This window comes from Solanum stenotomum, chromosome 10 (assembly GCF_019186545.1).
Source record: "Solanum stenotomum isolate F172 chromosome 10, ASM1918654v1, whole genome shotgun sequence".
In the NCBI taxonomy this organism is placed as follows: Eukaryota; Viridiplantae; Streptophyta; class Magnoliopsida; order Solanales; family Solanaceae; genus Solanum; species Solanum stenotomum.
Window position 1 is genome coordinate 4,559,113 of NC_064291.1, and position 18,931 is coordinate 4,578,043.

Here is an 18,931-nt window from a genome sequence, read left to right on the forward strand (position 1 = left end):
AGTTCCTCCAGGTGTTCCCACATACTCTCTGGCTCACCAAACGTTCTTAATGCGTCTAAACTATACAAGTGTAACCTTCGGACTCTTGGAATTTCTGAGCTAACGAATGTCGTCTGACTTGAGCCGAATTGTGCCAGTAACTCTCTCAGCTGATAACAATTGGAAAGTGAAATTTCTTCCAAGTGCCTGGGTACAGAAAAAGCTCCACCAACATTAAAAAGACATGTTAAATTATCACAACGGAATACATCCAGTTTGCGTAATTTAGAAAATCTTAGACCCAGAAAATGACCGAAATCAGAAACACTCTTTAAATGATCTACATAATTGAAGCTGAGAATTTCCAGATTTGGCAAAGGATCATCAAACTGTCCACTTCCTTCTATTGATGGTCCAAAATCACAAGAGCAGTGCTTTATGTATAGTGATTTTAATCCATCAAAACTGTTGTTCCGAATGAACTCCATGAAACCCATGCATCGTTCCAAGTACAAATCTGAAGCAAACTGCAACATGCTTGAGAGCCAGACTTTGTTATTGAAAATGTCAAAACCTGAGAGGCATATCGCCTTTGTTGACTTGTTGAATCGTACCTCATGAGTTGTAGTATTCCCAACTCTAATGTGAAATCTTTTCAATCTTTTCATCCAGGTGTACTGGTCACTTTTCAAAATTGAAATTGATGAGCTATCCAAGTAAATAAAAAGTGATGTCAGATTGGGTAGATGTGATATCTCATCAAAAGAAATTGCTCCAACAACATCTCCACGTCTTATGGGTAGATGTAACTTTTCAAGCCTTCGCAACTCATGGAAAACCCCCAGGTCGATGCTCTCCTTCAGCTCACGTAAAGGCATATTTAATAGCCTCAGATTTGTCAACTTGTCCATTCCTTCCGGCAGACAACATAACCTTCTATTATCACAATCGAGCAACTGCAAATTGCAAAGATTACCAATAGGTGGTAACTCGTTCAACATGTAGCACCTTTGTAGTATTAGAGCACGTAGTTGACTTAAATTATTGACGGAAGAAGGCAGTGCTCTAATACTAGTATAACTCAGGTTCAGAACTCTTAGAACTGGAAATGACAAAAAGAATTTATCGGGAATTTTCACAAGGGATTTATCGTCTTGCAAAAGTAAAGATGTTGTCTTTGGGCATTTCGTGAAGTTTTCAGGTAGATCTTGAATTCCTTGGGTTATGAAAGATAATCTCTTGACAGAAGCTGACACTACTTCAACATTTGAAATCTTAATTAACTCAATTCCAGCTTGAATAACAGAAGTGTGTTCATCCCCAAAGGTATTATCTATCCATTTAGCAACATCACGAACCACATCATGCATCTTCACACAATCCTTCTTATCGGCTTCTTCTAGTAAGCAGACATTTTTTAGTTCCTCAATAATTGTGATTCCTCTGTTGTAAGCTTTTTCATATGTGTCGTGTTCACCAAGGAACCCCTCTGCCCACCAGCAATGTATGAGATCATCAGTTGGAATAGACGCTGGATATAAGGAGCAATACAAGAAACAGCTTTGAATGTCACCTCTCCTTTTGTTCATATTGCTTCTTTGCTCTAAAGAATCAAAACTCCATTTGATGACCTGGTAAACCTTATCTCTTACATATGTGGCATTAGGTTCAGACTTTCTAAGTGATTCCAAAGCATCTTCCCATTGCTCGGCCATGTTCTTCCCTCTCATAGATGCTCCAATAACAGTGATTGCTAAAGGTAAACCATCACACTCTCTTGCAATTTCCATTGCCAATGGCTCAATATCCACCGGCCAATTGGCAACATCTCCCACATTTTTGATAAACAGAGCCCAAGATTCATTCTCCTTCAATGTGTAAACCTTCATTTCGGTGTCAATTTCCATTTGGTTACAAACATCCAAAAAACGAGAAGTTATAATAACCTTGCTTCCTTTGAGTTGGGGCACACCTACATGATCCAAATCTATAGCTTCCCAAACATCATCTAGTATGACAAGGAAACTCTTTTCCTGCTTAAGCCTTTCATAGATTTTGCAGGCATTGCTTTGTGCACTTCCCTCAGTATTTACCTCTAGGCTTAATCTGTCAGCAATTTGTGCTTGAACCTTTCTTATGTCTATTGGCGGTTTGGGTACTGTAACCCATATCACAACACCAAAAGACAGTTTAGACCTAATTGACACGTCAATCTGTTTAAGTTCATTGTTCAAATTCTTCACCAAAGTAGTTTTCCCAATTCCTCCTGCACCCCACACACCGATGATGTCAACCTGACATACCCGAAAGAATAATTAACCCACAAGTGAAACATGCAACAATGGTAATATACAAGAAATTAGAGAAAGAAGGATTGTACGAGGCTTTGTTTCAACAATTGTCAAATTAAAAGATTAATTTACACTTATTTATAATAGGAAAAAAAATATAAATAATATTATCTTATAGAGAAAATTTATTTTAAATATCTATTATAAAATATTTTTAATTAAAATTTTATTTTATTAAATTAAAATGTACATATTCAAACTTTCAATCAATATTATACCTAAACGAATAGAAAAATAAATTAAAAGAAATACATACATCCATATTTAAATAAATATATATGTAATTATCATGCTGAAATTTAAAGAAATACATATATTTAGAAGAATAATATATTTAATAGGGCATGATTTGAAAAATATATAATAACTTTGTATATAGATTTAACTCTTTGAATTTTGATAATCTTATCACATATATGGATTGTGACATCTTGCAATTTGAAATAACTATGAAGAGGCTTGAAATTGGAAATAGTCATTTTTGAAAAGAATTCAAATCTGGAAATTTCGTTAAGTATGGAAAAAAATGAGTTTTTGGTCAACTTTGAACAATCATAACTCCTAGCTCAGGATGAATTAGGTGTATTTCTAGTTATGTTTGCAAGTCCCTTGGAATGATCTTTCCAACGCCGCCGAGTTTGCTCGATTCCGAGTTCGTATGAGTGAGTTATACCCTTTGGAAGTTGGGCGTTGTTGGCTCAGGGAATTCAATCCGAATTTTGTAAGGGTATTTTGGTCTTTTCCCTAACCATTTCTTTTGGTTATATTAAGGGTCCAAGCTGATTTTGAATCAGTTTTCCCATTGAAAAGTGAGAGTTAGAGTTCTTGAGAGAAAAGGAGAGAAGAGGAGAAAGGAGAAGAAGGAGCTAAGTTCGTCGAGATCATCGTGGTTTTCGTCGGGGGTGATCCCTAATAAGGTATGTGAGATCATAGTGTTGGGTTGGTTCATTCCCCCATACGCCAAACTCGTTTTAATTTCCGAAAAAAGAGTTGGTTGTGTTTGTTGAAGTCTTGTGGTTGTGTTGAAGTTCTTGTTGATTTGGGACATGTTTCCGGTTGTGTTTTCAAGTTGAATCTATTGTATGTTGAGGGTTTTTATGAGTCTAAGTGTTTGGGGCTGGAACCTTTGAAGTTAAGGTGGTTTAGAGTTGGAAAACAAAGGAGAAAAGTCGGATTTTTGGGGAAAAAGGCTGGGGCGTCGCGCCAGCCAGCGCGCCCCAAAAGAGTTTCTGAACTTCCACCCTTGGGGTGGCGCGCCATGCAGAGCGCCCCAGCAGCCCTTCTGAACTTTGAGGTCTGGCGCCCCGCGCCTCTCAGAGCGCCAAGGACGCCAAGTCTCCCCTTTCGCTCCCCACCTTTTCGTACTTGTTCCTAAGTAATGCACCTATGTTTTCTAGTTGTTTCCAACACTCTAAGGTACATCTAAACATCAAGAACTCATCCATAAACATGAGGTCATTACCCTTGAATTCATAATCCAATTCGAGGAAAGTTCGGATCAAAGTCAAGTGAAGTTATGAGTTAAGTTAAGAAGCAAGTCAAGGCAAGTCTTTAAAGTTGCTCAAGAGTCTTTATTGAACGTTTTAACTTCGTTTTTAAGGCTCGGGTTTCAAGTTAAGCCAAGAGTATAAAGTTGAGTTCATTTCTCAAAAGTTATTAGGGAACTAAGTATTCCTAAAGAAGTTTTAAAGAAATGTTTTCACATTTAAACAAGATTGGAAACTAAGATCTCCAAAGAGCCTTCGGGCTAGTTTTTCAGAAAAGAGTAATCGCTTTCTAAATGAAGCAAGAGAGGAAACTGAGATTTATAAGATAGCCTTTGAGCTAAGTTTTTGAGTAACTATCTCAAATCAGCAGAAAGAAATATGTTTTAAAAATATAAGAGCCAGTACATTTGTGGGAGTAGTATTGAGCACCGAGTTGGGGGAGCGTTCAAAGAACCCACAGCCCCCATAGAACCATGTAGCCATCATGGGTAGAAGAGGTTCGTACTTTTTAGATGAATCCTTTTCAAATTAGACTAGTGGATCCATTAGGCAGTTCAGGTCCTATACCTTTGGCCGGGTATAGGATGCTCTGGCAGCGTGAGGTTGATCGCTGTATCATCACTATGGCATTTATGTGATGGTTGTCGGTTAGAGAAACTCCCACAACAATTATTGTATTTTTAAATACATCAGTTCATTTGTATTTCTACATACATCTCAGACTTATTGTATCTTTGTATACACACAGAGTTTATAGCTTTTCTTTATATTACACTTGTTTTAAATTGCCTTATATTGAAATGAGTCAGTCAGGTTGAGTTGAGTTGGGCCAGGTAAGTTATTCAGTTTCTTCCAAATTTCCTTCTAGCCTATGTTGCTTAACTTTCCAGCTCACATACTCGTACATTCAATGTACTGATGCCAGTTGGCCTGCATCTTGGGATGATGCAGACGCAGGTACCCAGGATCAGCATCCAGCACGCCGTTGATCCAGCTGAGCACTCCAGAGTCAGTGGTGAGCCTCCTTGCCTTCCGGAGGACTCTGTTATTTTGTGTTCCTAGTTTTGTTTTATTAGGATGTTGCGGGGTCTGTCCCAACATCCATCTCAGTGTTATAGAGGCTGAGTTAAGAAAGTCAGGCCAAGGGTTCACTTGGAGCCAGCAATGGTCTTCAAGTGCCGGTCCCGCCCAGGGTGTAGGCTCGGGGCGTGACATAGATTATTTTAAAATTTACCTCTAATTTCAATTTATATTTGAGTAATATATATATATAAAATTGATATTCTGTTGGCTAGAATTCTCTCAAAAAATGGAGGGAAAAAAATTAAAAAAATTAGTTTCCTCATTCTTCTCTGGAAAATAGTGTAGTTATCTCCAAATATCAAGTATAAATTTGATATTTTTATGATTTATGTGGCCAAATTTTAAATTAGAAATTGAACATGAGATAAAAATTTATTCAGTAAAGGTGAAAGTTTTTAACCCGAGTTTTAAATCATAACCACTTCTAACAAATTAAATTATACAGGAGATTTCTTCTAATTTATATTTCATTTTATTATTTCTGTAATTCTAAATTCATGTAATACATAATTTATCTATTATAAAAATATAAGTAGACAAATAGTCAATCAGTATCTTTATTTATGTTTTATAGTAAATGAAATTATAATTTTTCAATAAATGGTTAATCAATATCATTATTTATATTTTGTAGTAATACAAAGTTATAATTTAAAATAAAATAAGACAGACAAATCTAAAAAATGAAGAAAAGAAAGGGCAATGGAATAAAAGTTTTAAAATAAATTAAATTTCAAGAAAAAGAAAAATACATATTTATTTATATTATGTTGAAACAAATAATAAGTAAGAATATTAGGTAAAGTAATAAGTTATTAAAACATAGTAATATAAGGATACTAATTAATGAGTGTTACAATTGCAATAAGTTCATTTTGCATGAAGTGTTGATAAAGAGTAAGCTAAGTTATATAAATCAGTAGCTACTATTTATTTAGAATTTATATAATTGTAGGTGTAGAACAATATTTATATTTATCATATGTGAATGAAAACAATAATTTGTCTAAGGCTAGATATTTTATGTTTCAAGTAGAATGTGTTGTTTAGAAAAATAATATAAAATTAAAAGGGCAGATTATTTGTATATACATGAATCTAATATGAAATATATATTGAATAATTGTACATTTATGCTGAGTTCATTGTGTCATCAAGTAGCAGAAGAATTGTTTTTGCTTCTAAGGTTTTTTAGGCATTCATTTAGGGAAAAGACACAAATACTCCTACTCTACGATTGAAATATCAAAACACACCTTATCAGCTATCAAATTCTAAACAATTTAAGATTACTAATCTTAATTTAGTTCTAGTAATACCTCATCGTTTTCCAAGTGTTCGAGGATTTTGTCGAGATTCTTTCTTGCGGCTGGCTGGTCTTTTATTGATGGTCCTGGTAAGTGCTCAGCTTTTTCCATACGGTAATTTTCTTCCATCAAATTGGATCCAAAGCTTTCTCCGCCATTTTTAAGACTGCAAAGTTTAACTTGGATACTATTCTGTGCTTGAGTCCAGACTTCAGAGCGGAGGCTGCAATTGAGACAACACCTATATATAAGTGTCTTCGCCGCTGCAATATTTTGTTGCATAGTTACCCATTCATTCTCAAGCTCGCGAACATCCTCGATCCACTTGATAACTTCTGCTTTTGGTTTATAGCCTTCTCCCTCAGCTATTTCCACCTTTTCTTTGATATCATCTCTTAACTTTGTTAGTGTCTTCATTTCCTTCGTTAAATTTTCAACATTTGATGAGAAATGGACAGTATTTTCAATATCAGGATAGATGCATTTACATACAAACTTTCCCACCTCAACAATATAGCCACTTATAACATTAGCAAGTATATCCATTGAACAATTCTTGAGGTAATGATGCTCTCTCAAACTGTTTGTTTAAGACAGAAATTCAGAGAACTAAAAGAAAAAGGCAAACGCAACTATTCGAGTAACTAGCAATGTAAAAATATAAAGAGAAAATGGCTTCATATATAACCCTCAACATATTCCTTGTTATAAAAGTGACTCATATATACTTTTACTGTTACACAAATAACTCATATATACTCCTACCGTTACAATGACTTACATATACAAGTAAAAAAAATGATTTTTTATTTTAAAAAAACTCATGTCCGGGTATATAATCCTTTTCACACAGCTTTTTTTGACTTCTTTAATTATTACTTTTTTGAGTTCTTTATTTATTTATTTCATTATTTAGCGTAAAAATATGAGAGAAAAAGTGTGAATGAAAACAAAAAGAAAAAAGTAAGAAAAAACTTTAAAATTAATTATTTTCCTGATATATTGTAGTTTACTGTCGTATTTGTGAAAAAAAATTTGGGGGCATATATGATATATTTTACAAGAAAGTGAAAAAATAAATTTGACCATCAAAATAATAAATCTAAATTAGTTGTTGAATAAACCAAAAAATAATAATATACACATGAGAAGTATCAAATATACACCTACATGAAAATTCCTTTTTAATAAAAAATATTAAAATTATTTTTTTTACTTCTGTTAGAGGAAAATGATATATACGAGTCATTTATATAACAGTAGGTATATTTATGAAAAAATTACTAGAATGGGTACCTTTTAATAAATAATTACTGATTTTAATAATACTTTTTATTTATTATCATTTATCGCAATATATAGCAATACCATGATAAATCTGTAATATGTATTAAAAGTGAATTATGTTTGCAATATATATGTATTATAACTGTTTTTAAATATATTATGTTTGTTTGGTGAGAATTTGACACAGTAAATTATTGGTGTATTAAATGTGTGATAAATGTATTATCAATCCATAAAACTTGTACTATATGTGTTTATAAATTGTTTTCTGTAATATGTATTAAAACTGTATTATAAATGTATTAAAAATGATCAAGTGAAAAAAGATGTTACTGCTATAAATGGTAAATATTTTCTTAATATAGCACATTTATGTGAGTTTCCCTTTATTTATATATGAGTCAACTTTTATAAAGAGAGACAAAATTAAGAGTTATATCAGACATTTTTTTCAAATATATATAAACACATATATTTTGGACCAAATTTTATAAAAAGGTCAAATGCACACTATCAAAAGTTGAACAACTATTTTTGCCTTCAAACAAGTAATGAAGCTCGAAAGATGATCAAAGGAAAGTAATAGTAAAATGGAAAGACAATAATTGGACCAATTAGCAATGTGTTTGATTCCAAATGAACTATGCAACTTAAATGTAGTAATTACTGCACTGTAGGTAAACGTCAACAACCATAATCAAATGTATAACTCAATTTTGCTATTTAGAACAAATATATATATCTTCGTCTTATAAATAATATATATTTGCTCGTTTTATTAACAGCCCCGGCCACGTATACACAGAAATAAGTTCATCTTTAATGTAACAATTACTTATGCCGCCCCGAAAGGAGCTACATTAAATTTCAGCGGTTTCGAGAATGGAGCAGATTCGTATTGCGATTCAATGGGTCTCAAACGGCGTGCCAATTATATTTCAGCTTTGGGAGATAACTTGAACACCCTTGGAGAGCATTTAATTGCCTTGACTTTCAGCCAAGACGGCCTCAAGAGAGGGAACAAGGCTGATTTGTGATAGGAACATTCCACCTTCTCCCACCTAATCTTTGACTTTTGTAAAGACACCATTTTAGTTTTTTCTCTTGGGAATTTTCCCATTAAGTTTTTAGTCTGATTTGTGATAGGAACATTCCATCTTCTCCCACCTAATCTTTGACTTTTGTAAAGACACTATTTTAGTCTTTTTTCTTGGGAATTTTCCCATTACGTTTTTAGTTTGATTTTTACAGCTTGTATAAGCTATTGTAAAGGGTTCACTTGTGTAGAGGAACACTTAGAGAAATACAAAGAAAATTGGCACTTGCCTCCCAAACTTGCTCTCTTATTTTTCTTCTTGTTGACTGTTTGTGTGGACTATGTTAGACGATTTTACTGCTGCACTTTAGTGCTTATTTGTGTTAGGATTGAGCTTATGAGGAAGTGTGCAAGCCCTCCTTTGCTGTCCCACGAGACCTAAGAAAATAGACCCGTGACAAACTGCTCTATATGACATACATTAACTTCAATTTGGAGTGGTTCAATTTTCACCACTGAGTTGTCTATTTCAGTAGTACAACAAAATTTGAAAAATGTGTTACTCCTTATTTCATACCCCTCTATTTCATATTAATTGAATTTGTGAGACAATGAATACATATTTAAAAAAATATATTTGTTGTTCAACAGACCCTATCTATAGAAAATGAAGATTATGTGCTAAATTTAAGAATGTTTAATCAGCTCTGTTAGTTAGTTAGACATCAGGAATCGAAGAAGAAGAAATGGAAGTTCAGTTTTCTCTTTTCCAAAATTACGATTCGTTCATCTTCTTCACATGCTCTCATAGATTATTAAATGATTATTTCTAAATCATTAATTTTCCCCTTTTCCGTTCGTACTATGTTAAACCAGCTGGCATGCACAAATACAAAGGAAAAACAAGAAAAGGAAAGTAAGAGATAAAGATAATAAAGCAATATGTTTGTACTTTATTAAAAAAAAAAAAGGCAGAATTATTGGAGTAACTAGTAATGTAATTCCAAAAGAGACGATTATGCAACACAACAGGGAGTAGGGATGGAGCTAGAGTATAAATTATGAGTTCGGCTGAATCCAGTAACTTTGATCCGAATATTGTATTTAAATTAATACATATGTTGAATTTGTACAAATAATTAGTTTAGAACTCAATAACTTTAAAAAATTGGTATTTCGAATCTGGCTTTAAGCAACATGATTGAGAATAATTGAATCCATCCACAGCAGAAGGACAACAAAATTCTCAAGAGTCCCCACAAGTGAGGATTTTTCAATTTGGAGCACTAATGAATGTTTTTTAATGTCTCACAGAGACTCTCTACTTCCCAAAATAAGTTGAAAATAATATGTATGAGGCTCTCGTTACTTTATTAGAATTGGTAAGGTAACACCTAGTATGTGTTTGTATATTTTAATGAAAGTGTGGTATAAATTCACCAAAAATAACAACAAACTCGGTAAATCCCATAAGAATGAGACGACATTGTTTATTGCTATGCGCGCAATCATCTTTCACAGTGTGAAGGAAGAGCCATGAACCCATTTGCATAGATATTCTTACATAGTGTGGGATTGTGCACTTTGCCAAGCCCGCACAATTTTTCCTAAAAGTCCTCACACCATTAAGAAAATCGTACACTTATATGTAGGTTCCTTTTCTTTTCAACTTCCGATGTGGAAATTAGTTTGCATACCCAACAATTTATCCCTCGAATTAAGTTTTACAACCCATCACCATTTCATGGGCTAATTTTGGAGATTAATTGTGTGCCACTCACATGATCCTCTGAGTATTTATAGCCAATAAAGCCCACTACTACCCCTATGTCATCTTTCTCGTCTCATTGAACTATTGGCTCTGATATCAGTTGTTGGGCCAAAATATCCCAAAGATACTCTCACATGGTGTGATATTGTCCGCTTTGGGCCAAAGTCTATGCGGTTTGTCTAAAGAGAATCTTACGCCTTATATGTAGGTTCCTTTTCTTTCCAACTTCCGATGCAGGAATTAGTTCACACACCCAACAAACATCACAATCAAAATTCAATATTACATTTCTGCGCTCACCTTCCATGTTGTTTCGGATATTGGATCAGGTACATTAGTTTAAACAAATGATAGATATCAGTTGACATGTAAGAAAAATCGATTTTAGGATTTTTATTTTTTTTATTTCATAAATATGAGTTTGTTAACGAAAAGGGTAATCTGTTCTATTTGTTAGATGATGAGGGTATATTATATGTGTCACTTCTTAACAAGGAATATATTAATTCTAAATCGTAAAGTTAAAATATATATTTTCTCCTTTCTATTCCTACTATATTAAACCAGCTGGCATGCATAGATAAAGAAGGAAAAACAAGAAAAGGAAAGTCACAAGAAAGAGATGAAGATAATAAAGCAGATAATAGGACACTACTTTTTGTAGTACAAATAAAAAATGCTGAATTATTGGAGTAACTAGCAATGTAATTCTAAAAGAAACGACTAGGCATTGATCACTGCAGGGGCGGAGCTAGAGTATAAATTATGAGTTTAGACGAATTCAATAACTTTGGTCCAAACTCGATATTTGTTTTAATAAATTTATTAAATATGTACAAATAATTGATTTAAAACTCGATAACTTAAAAAAATTAAAATTTCGACTCCACCCTTTATGCAACATGATTGACAAAAATTGAACCCATACACAGGACAACAAAAATCTCAATAGTCCCCACAACCTTTGATTGAGGATTTTCAATTTAGACCACTCATACATGTCTTTTGTAGTCTCACAGAGATTCTCTATTTCACAAAATAACTAGAAAAATATGTAAATTAAATTGGACATACAAAAAGGAAGGTTCAAAATGATATAATACTCGTTAGCTCATTAGGTTAAAAATGAAGGAGTAATTGTCACTCCATCCACCACAACCGTTATTGGCAAATCACCTAATAGAAGATATTGCATATTTTAGGACTTAAATTTGAGGTGTTAAATGGACGGGTCAGAATTGGCTGAGTAGATAAATTGACGGGTCCAAAAGTTACTTGGATTGAACATAGTATGAAAATGGTCTTTTGATGACTCCTAATGAAGAGGAAGAAGGGAGTTTGGCTTAACCTACCACTAGAAAAATGTCATCTAGATTCGGTTGCAATAAATACTTTTATTTCAAAATATTTGCTAGCTTTCCTATTGCATTTCATTTTTGTTAAATGTCGCACATTGGTTGGGGAAATTGGTTGTTTCCTTATATGGTCTTGGGTATTACTCACTCGATGAACTAGCCTTTGAGCTTGAGGTTGAGTTATATAAACTCACTATCGATTTTCTTAATATGGTATCAGAGTCAAAATTGCACCAGTTTTTGCTTTTGCAATGTTGATCCCCTAGTTCAATCTTGGGTGCGCGGGGATGTGTTTGTTGTTTTTCTTAGGGGAGGATACTTTCATATCAATTTTTTCGTATGATGACTTCTCACAATCTCACACTTTTGGACGAAAGTCGTTTTTCTTCACAATTGTTATCTCAACTTTTACCTTTATGCTACTGTTTTAACCAACATGTTGATGTTGTTATTAATCTTTAATATTCAAAAATTTCATCAAACGCAATCTGAAGTTCTAATAATAGTATATGTGCTATCATGTGAACAAAGACATAGAAAATCAAGAGCATGCGCTAAATTTTTAGTGTACAATATCAGAAACAATACCAGCTTATTACAACTAAACAAGTTGATCACACAACAGAACTGAAACAAGAAACTATTTATTGTAAAGTCAAGCAATCAAAATATCGGAACCAGAAAGCACAAATAGTACAAACAATGAACAGTAAACAGTTATTGACAGAAAAAACTTAAGACATCTGATAGGAAATACATCACAACAAACTCGAAAACTCTGTGTCTCTCAGGTGCAGGAAAATCCTCCTCTGCTTTCTTTAGTCCCCTGAATGAAGCAACAAAAAGTTGAGCTTGTTAACTTTTGAATGATACACCACTTAAGCTAGTGTTATTAACAATATTTAATTTGGTTCTGAGGGTGTGTTAGGTCTGACCGAATATGTTTTCCTTTAATGACATATTTTTGGGTAGGCATAATACATAAAAACGAGTTATAACTTGGCCTCAACTGGCATAATTGAACAAGTAAACACAGACATTATACTGAATACACCATATGTGTTCATCTTTCTTGTAAAACAATTGGGAAAATGCATAAGTACCCCCCCAACCTATGCCCGAAATCCCAGAGACACACCTAACCTTTACTAAGGTCCTATTACCCCCTCGAACTTAATTTATCTATAATATTCTACCCCTTTTCGGCCTACGTGGTACTATCCTCGAAAAAAATGTCAACATGCGTTGGGCCCACAAGACAGTGCCACGTAGGCCAAAAAGGGGTAGAATATTACATATAAAATAAGTTCGGGGGGGTAATAGGACCTTAGTAAAGGTTAGGTGTGTCTGGGATTTCGGGTATAGGCTGGGGGTACTTATGTAGATTGAACAGACATGTTAAACTATCACAAATATTAATATCCAGTCGGCGTAATTTAGAAAATCTTAGATGACCGAAATCAGAAACACTCTGTAAATTATCTACATAAACAAGGCTGAGATGTTCCAGATTTGGCAAAGGGTCAATCTGATGTCCATTTCCTTCTTCCGCTGATCTGAAATCATAAGAACAACTCTCTATCTGTCAAAACTGTTGTACGCAAACAACTTCCTGAGACCCATGAATTCTTCCAAGTACAAATGTGAAGCAAACTGCAACAAGCCTGAGACCACTCTGCTACTGAAAGTTTCACATTTGGAGACAACTATTTCCCTTCTTGACTTGTTGAATGGTACATAAATTGAAGTTTTCCCAATTTCAATACGAAACCGTTTCAGTCTAGTCATCCAGGTGTGGTCTCTATTGAAAATTGATGAGCTATCTAATCTAATAAAAAGAGATGTCAGATTGTGTAGAGACGATATCTCATCAAAAGAAGTTGATCCAAGACAGCTACCCATCATATTTATTATTTCAATGCTAGACAATTTTACGAAAAATCCTTGGCCGATGCTGCTCTCCAAATCTGATTCAGGCATATTTAATAACCTCAGATCTGTCAACTTGTCCATTCCTTGCGGCAGACAACATAACCTTGTATTATCACAATCAAGCAATTGCAAATTGCAAAGATTACCAATAGGTGGTAACTCTTTCAACCCATTGCAATTTTGTAGTATTAGAGCACGTAGTTGACATAAACTATTGATGGAACAAGGCAGTGCTCTAATACCAGTTGCACTCAGATTCACAACTCTTAGAGCTGGAAATGACAAAAAAAATTCATGGGGAATTTTCACAAGGGGTTCATTGTCTTGCAAAAGTAAAGATGTTGTCTCTGGGCATTCCGTGAAGCAATCAGGTAGACATTGAATTTTGTTGCTTACGAAAGATATTCTCTTGACAGAAGCTGATACTTTAATATGTGATATCTCAGTCAACCCAATTCCAGCTTGAAAAACAGAAGTGTGGTCATCCCCAAAGGTATTAGCTATCCATTTAGCAACGTCACGAACCAACATCGTGCATCTTCACAAAATCCATCTCATGTGTTTCTAGCAAGCAGGCATCTACAAGACTCCTAATCGTTGTGATTCCCCTGTTGTAGGCTTCTTCATATGTGTCATGTTCACCGAGAATCCCCTCTGCCCACCAGCAATTTATTAGATCATCTGTTGGAATATCCACAGGATATAAGGAGCAATACAAGAAACAACTTTTGATGCCGCCTCTCTTCTTGTTCCCATGTTTGCTTCTTTGCTCTGAGGATAATTCAATATCCTGAGATTCTAAAGAATCAAAACTTGACTTGATGACCATGTAGACCTTTTTTTCTACATCTTTGTTATGAGGTTCGGACATTCTAAGTGATTTCAAAGCATCTTCCCAGAGCTCGACCCTTGTCTTGCCTCTCATAGATGTTCCAATAACAGTGATTGCCAAAGGTAAACCACCACACTCTCTTGCGATTTCCTTTGCCAGTGGCTGAATATGCTCCAGATTGGCAACATCTCCCGCATTCTTGACAAACAGTTGCCAAGACTCATCCTCCTCCAATGTGGAAACATTCAGTTTGGTGTCTTCTCTCGTATTCATTTGCCTACAAACATCCAAAAAACGAGAGGTTACAATTATCTTGCTTCTTGCGGGATCTTCAGGTTGGGGCACACCAAGATGAGCCAAATCTATAGCTTCCCAAACATCATCCAGTATGAGGAGGAAACTCTTTTCTTGCTTTAGCCTTTGGTAGATTTTGCTGGCAATGCTTATTACACTTCCCTCGTTATCTACCTTTAGGTTTAATCTGCTGGAAATTTGTGCTTGAACCTTTCTTATATCTATCGGTGGCTTGGGTACTGAAACCCATATCACAACACCAAAAGACAGTTTAAATTTGACACATCAATCTTTAGGAGCTCATTGTTTAGATTCTTCACCAATGTTGTTTTCCCAATTCCTCCGGTACCCCACACACCGATGATGCATACCTAAAAGGATTCAAATACCAAAATATAATTTACTTACAAGTGAAAGAGGCAACAATGGTCATATATATCATACTATGCTTAAAGTGGGAACACTTCAAGTGAAAATGTTTAAAATATCTTTCTTTGGATGATGTAGGTTTGCCCCTACCTAATGATCCCGCAAGAAGCAAGGTAATTATAACTTCTCGAGTCTCATTCTTTGGATGTTTGTAAGCAAATGAAAATAGACACCAAAACTTGGCTTTACTACCATCACCTAAGCAAGCTAGTTAGTTGGGTTGATGCTAGAAAATGGTGGAACCCAAACGAAATGGCGTTTATCTCAAAGTAGAATGGAAGAAACTCAATATGGCAACAGGGTTTTTTCAAATGCCTTTTTAGGTTTTTCAACAGCTCAATATCTACTTTTGACTATAAAATCTAATCAGACTCGAATTAATGAAATTAGCAACTATCAAATCATAAAAGATTTAGAATTAAATATTGGATTACTTCCAACATTACCTTATCATCTTCTAATAATCGTAGGATTTTGTTGAGATTCCTTTTTGCTATTGACTGGCCTTCTATTGATGGTCCCGGAATGAACTCAACTTTTAATTTCATCCTGAAATTTTCTACCACCAAATTTGATCCAAAGTTTTCTCCAGTCTCTATAAGCCAGCAAAGTTGATCTCGGATGTTCTGTGCTTGAGTGGAGACTTCTGAGCGAAGGCTGCATTTTGGACAACATTTATATGCAAGCTTCTTCTCCATTGCAATGCTTTCTTGCTTAGTTTCCCATTCATTCTCTAGCTCGTGAACATCTTCGATCCACTTGAGAACATTGGGTTTTGGTTTATAGCCTTCTCCCTCAGCTCCTTCTACCTTTCCTTTGATATCATCTCTAAACTTTGTTATCTTTTCCATTTCCTCCCTTAAATTTTCAACTTTTGACGAGAAACGGACAATATTTTCAATCTTAGGATAGATGCATTTCGATACAAACTTTCCCACCTCAACAACAAAGCCACCTACAACATTAACAAGTATTTCCATTGAACAATTCTTGAGATAAAGAAAAAAAGAATATTGTTTCTGATCAGAATGCTAATGATATAATTGCTATCAATTAAACTGACTGTGTCGTGTTTATAGCAGAATTTTGAGAGAAGGTAAAAAGAAAAAGTAAAAAAGAAGGCAAATAGAATAAGTAAAATTGAAGGAAAATACAAATACTTTAATCAACAAAGCAAAACATATGTTTGGTCCCTAGCAATACTTTATTCTTGAGACAAGAGTACAATGACTTCTCACATTTTATAAAATGATTGTATTTTTGGTTTACTGAAGTAACACATGAAGAATCTATTTGGTCCATTTCATACAAAACCTTCGGTAGAAAATTACATTATTTATATGTGGTTAAAATTATCTTTTTGTAATATATGTAGTAAATGTTGAACTCTCTTTGGCTTCTTCATGTGTTTACTCTTTCATAATTTGAACCCTCTTAATTAGTGAGAATCCTAGCTCGGCCACTGAACCGCACAATCTTCGATTCACATTCTCAATAGACCTAAACTTTTGCTTTTTCTTGTTCTAATGGGCTATCCCTCTACCCTTCTCCACTAAAATACCACACTTTGTGTATGAATGGGCTCGAAGAATTATAAGGACTTTAGCAGAGACAAAAACTGAAAAAGGTTTTTTCTATCACCGAGAAACCCTCCAGTGCAACGGTGCACGGTCTGAAACTCGATGGATAATGTGTCCACCCTTCTATCCTTCTCCACTTAAATATTAGTCTTTTGTATGCGATGCATGGGGCTCGAAAAATTATAAGGACTTCAACTGACACCAAAACTGAAGGGGGGTAGGGATTATAACCAAAAAATCCTCGAGCATCCTTGGCATACGGTCTTGTTGGTTTATATGAGTCCACCACTAATCACGAGACCAGGTCCCTTGACTTTACTATTAACAGGAAGTAATGTAAATGCTTAAAGTAAGAAATACAGATGTTTACGTGGAAGCCTCCTTGCTCAGAGGAGGAAAAATCACAACCTGTCACAAAGGATTTCTTAAAACTCCAATAACTTCAAGCAGCACGTAAATACAGACTCGAGTATTTATCAAGGATTAAACTCATAATCCTACACACCTTGTAACTCCTCTATTAGAAGACATGAAGAAATAACCCTATATATTACCCACTATATCAACTACCTCTAGTTAACATAGACTTGAAACATACACGACTAGGCTAACTCTAGCCACAAACTCAACTCACAAACATGATCTATTATCCTTTATAGTATAGGAATAGATCTACAATATGAGAGTACAAGACACTAAGCTCAAATGACAACTTAAGATGCTACAAAAATCAATCAGGTCCCTTGCTATGTCTGAGAGTAGTTGTAACGCCCCGCACCTTCTCAGCAAAGATTTGAACCATCCTCCGTATGTGTATAGGCTCGAACGAAACCGATGATTTCTAATCTATATATATATATATATTTAAAAAAGTTCAAACAACTAAGGATCAAAAACTAACGGAAATATTTTCTCTCATGATTCTCTCTGTTCTTCTGTTATTAAAAGTTTGAATTCTTTCAAATTAAATAAATAGAGTCAGCATTATAACAAACCAAAATATTGACATTTTAAATAAATATTGAAAGTGTTGACAACGAATCCTATTGCATCCAGCCGTAGAAGTATTCCTTGAAACAATGCTCTAACTTTGACTTGTAGTTATGGTCATCCCACTCCAATTGGCTCCACCATACCGGTGATGCTTTTATTAGTTTGATGTTGTTGGAGGTTTGAATAGAGAGAGGCAACTTCCTTATTTCATAGAAATGGTTCACCTCAAGTTCCTCTAGGTGTTCCCACATTCTCTGTGGCTCCCCAAAAGTTTCTAATTTGGTTAGTGTATTCAACCACAACTTTCTGACTCTTGGAATTTCTGAGTTGGCAAGTGTGCCGCATAGCCCTAACAACTCTACCAGCTCCTCACATTAGTGAATTGTAATTTCTTCCAACTGCTTTGGTACAGAACCTGTCACGCCCCGAGCCTACACCCTGGGAGGGACCGGCACTCGGAGACCATTTTTGGCCCCAAGTGAACCCTTGGCCTGACTTTCTTAACTCAGCGGAAACCTAACCCAACAGAATAACTCAATGCAATGCAATATTACAAAACAACTTAACTTATAAAATATGGCCATAAAGGCAACTCGAATCTCAAAATAGAGTATTTACATATATATATATATAGATGAGAGCTCAAAACAAACTGACTGACTGTCTGTCTATGAAGCCTCTAAAATACTGAGATGGATGTTGGGACAGACCCCGCAACATCCTAATAAAACAAAAACTAAGAACACAAAATAATTGAGTCCTCCGGAATGCAAGGAGGCTCACCACTGACTCTGGAGTGCTCAGCTGGATCAACGACGTGCAGGATATTGATCCGGGGTACCTGAATCTGCATCATCAAACGATGCAGGCCAACTGGCATCAGTACATGGAATGTACGAGTGTGCAAGCTGGAAAACTAAGCAACAAAGGCAAGAAGGAAATCTGGAAGAAACTGAATAGCTTACCGGGCTCAACTCAACTCAACCTGACTGACTTCTTTCAATATAAGGCAATTTAAAACAAGTGCGATATAAAGAAAGACTGTTTAAAACATGCTATAAACTCTGTGTGTATACAAAGATACAATAAGCCTGAAATGTATATAGAAATACAATGAACTGATGTATACAAAAATACAATAATCTCTGTGTATGAAAATACAATAACTGCTGTGGGAGTTTCTCTAACCGACAACCATCACATAAGAGCTATAGT

General features: G+C 34.8%; 1 protein-coding gene and 1 pseudogene across 1 annotated transcript in view; both read right to left on the reverse strand.

Annotated features, from left to right (window-relative positions):
- Positions 1 to 6,850, reverse strand: part of LOC125841693 (disease resistance protein At4g27190-like) — a 35,370-nt gene extending 28,520 nt beyond the window's left edge. Inside the window, exon 1 of the mRNA XM_049520860.1 lies at positions 6,220 to 6,850. Within this exon, the coding sequence (XP_049376817.1) occupies positions 6,220 to 6,753 (534 nt within the window). The 5' untranslated portion in view covers positions 6,754 to 6,850. The remainder of the gene's footprint in view (positions 1 to 6,219) is intronic.
- Positions 6,851 to 12,373: 5,523 nt separating this feature from the next.
- LOC125841694 (disease resistance protein At4g27190-like) lies at positions 12,374 to 16,174 on the reverse strand (annotated as a pseudogene).
- Between the last annotated feature and the right edge of the window lie 2,757 nt (positions 16,175 to 18,931).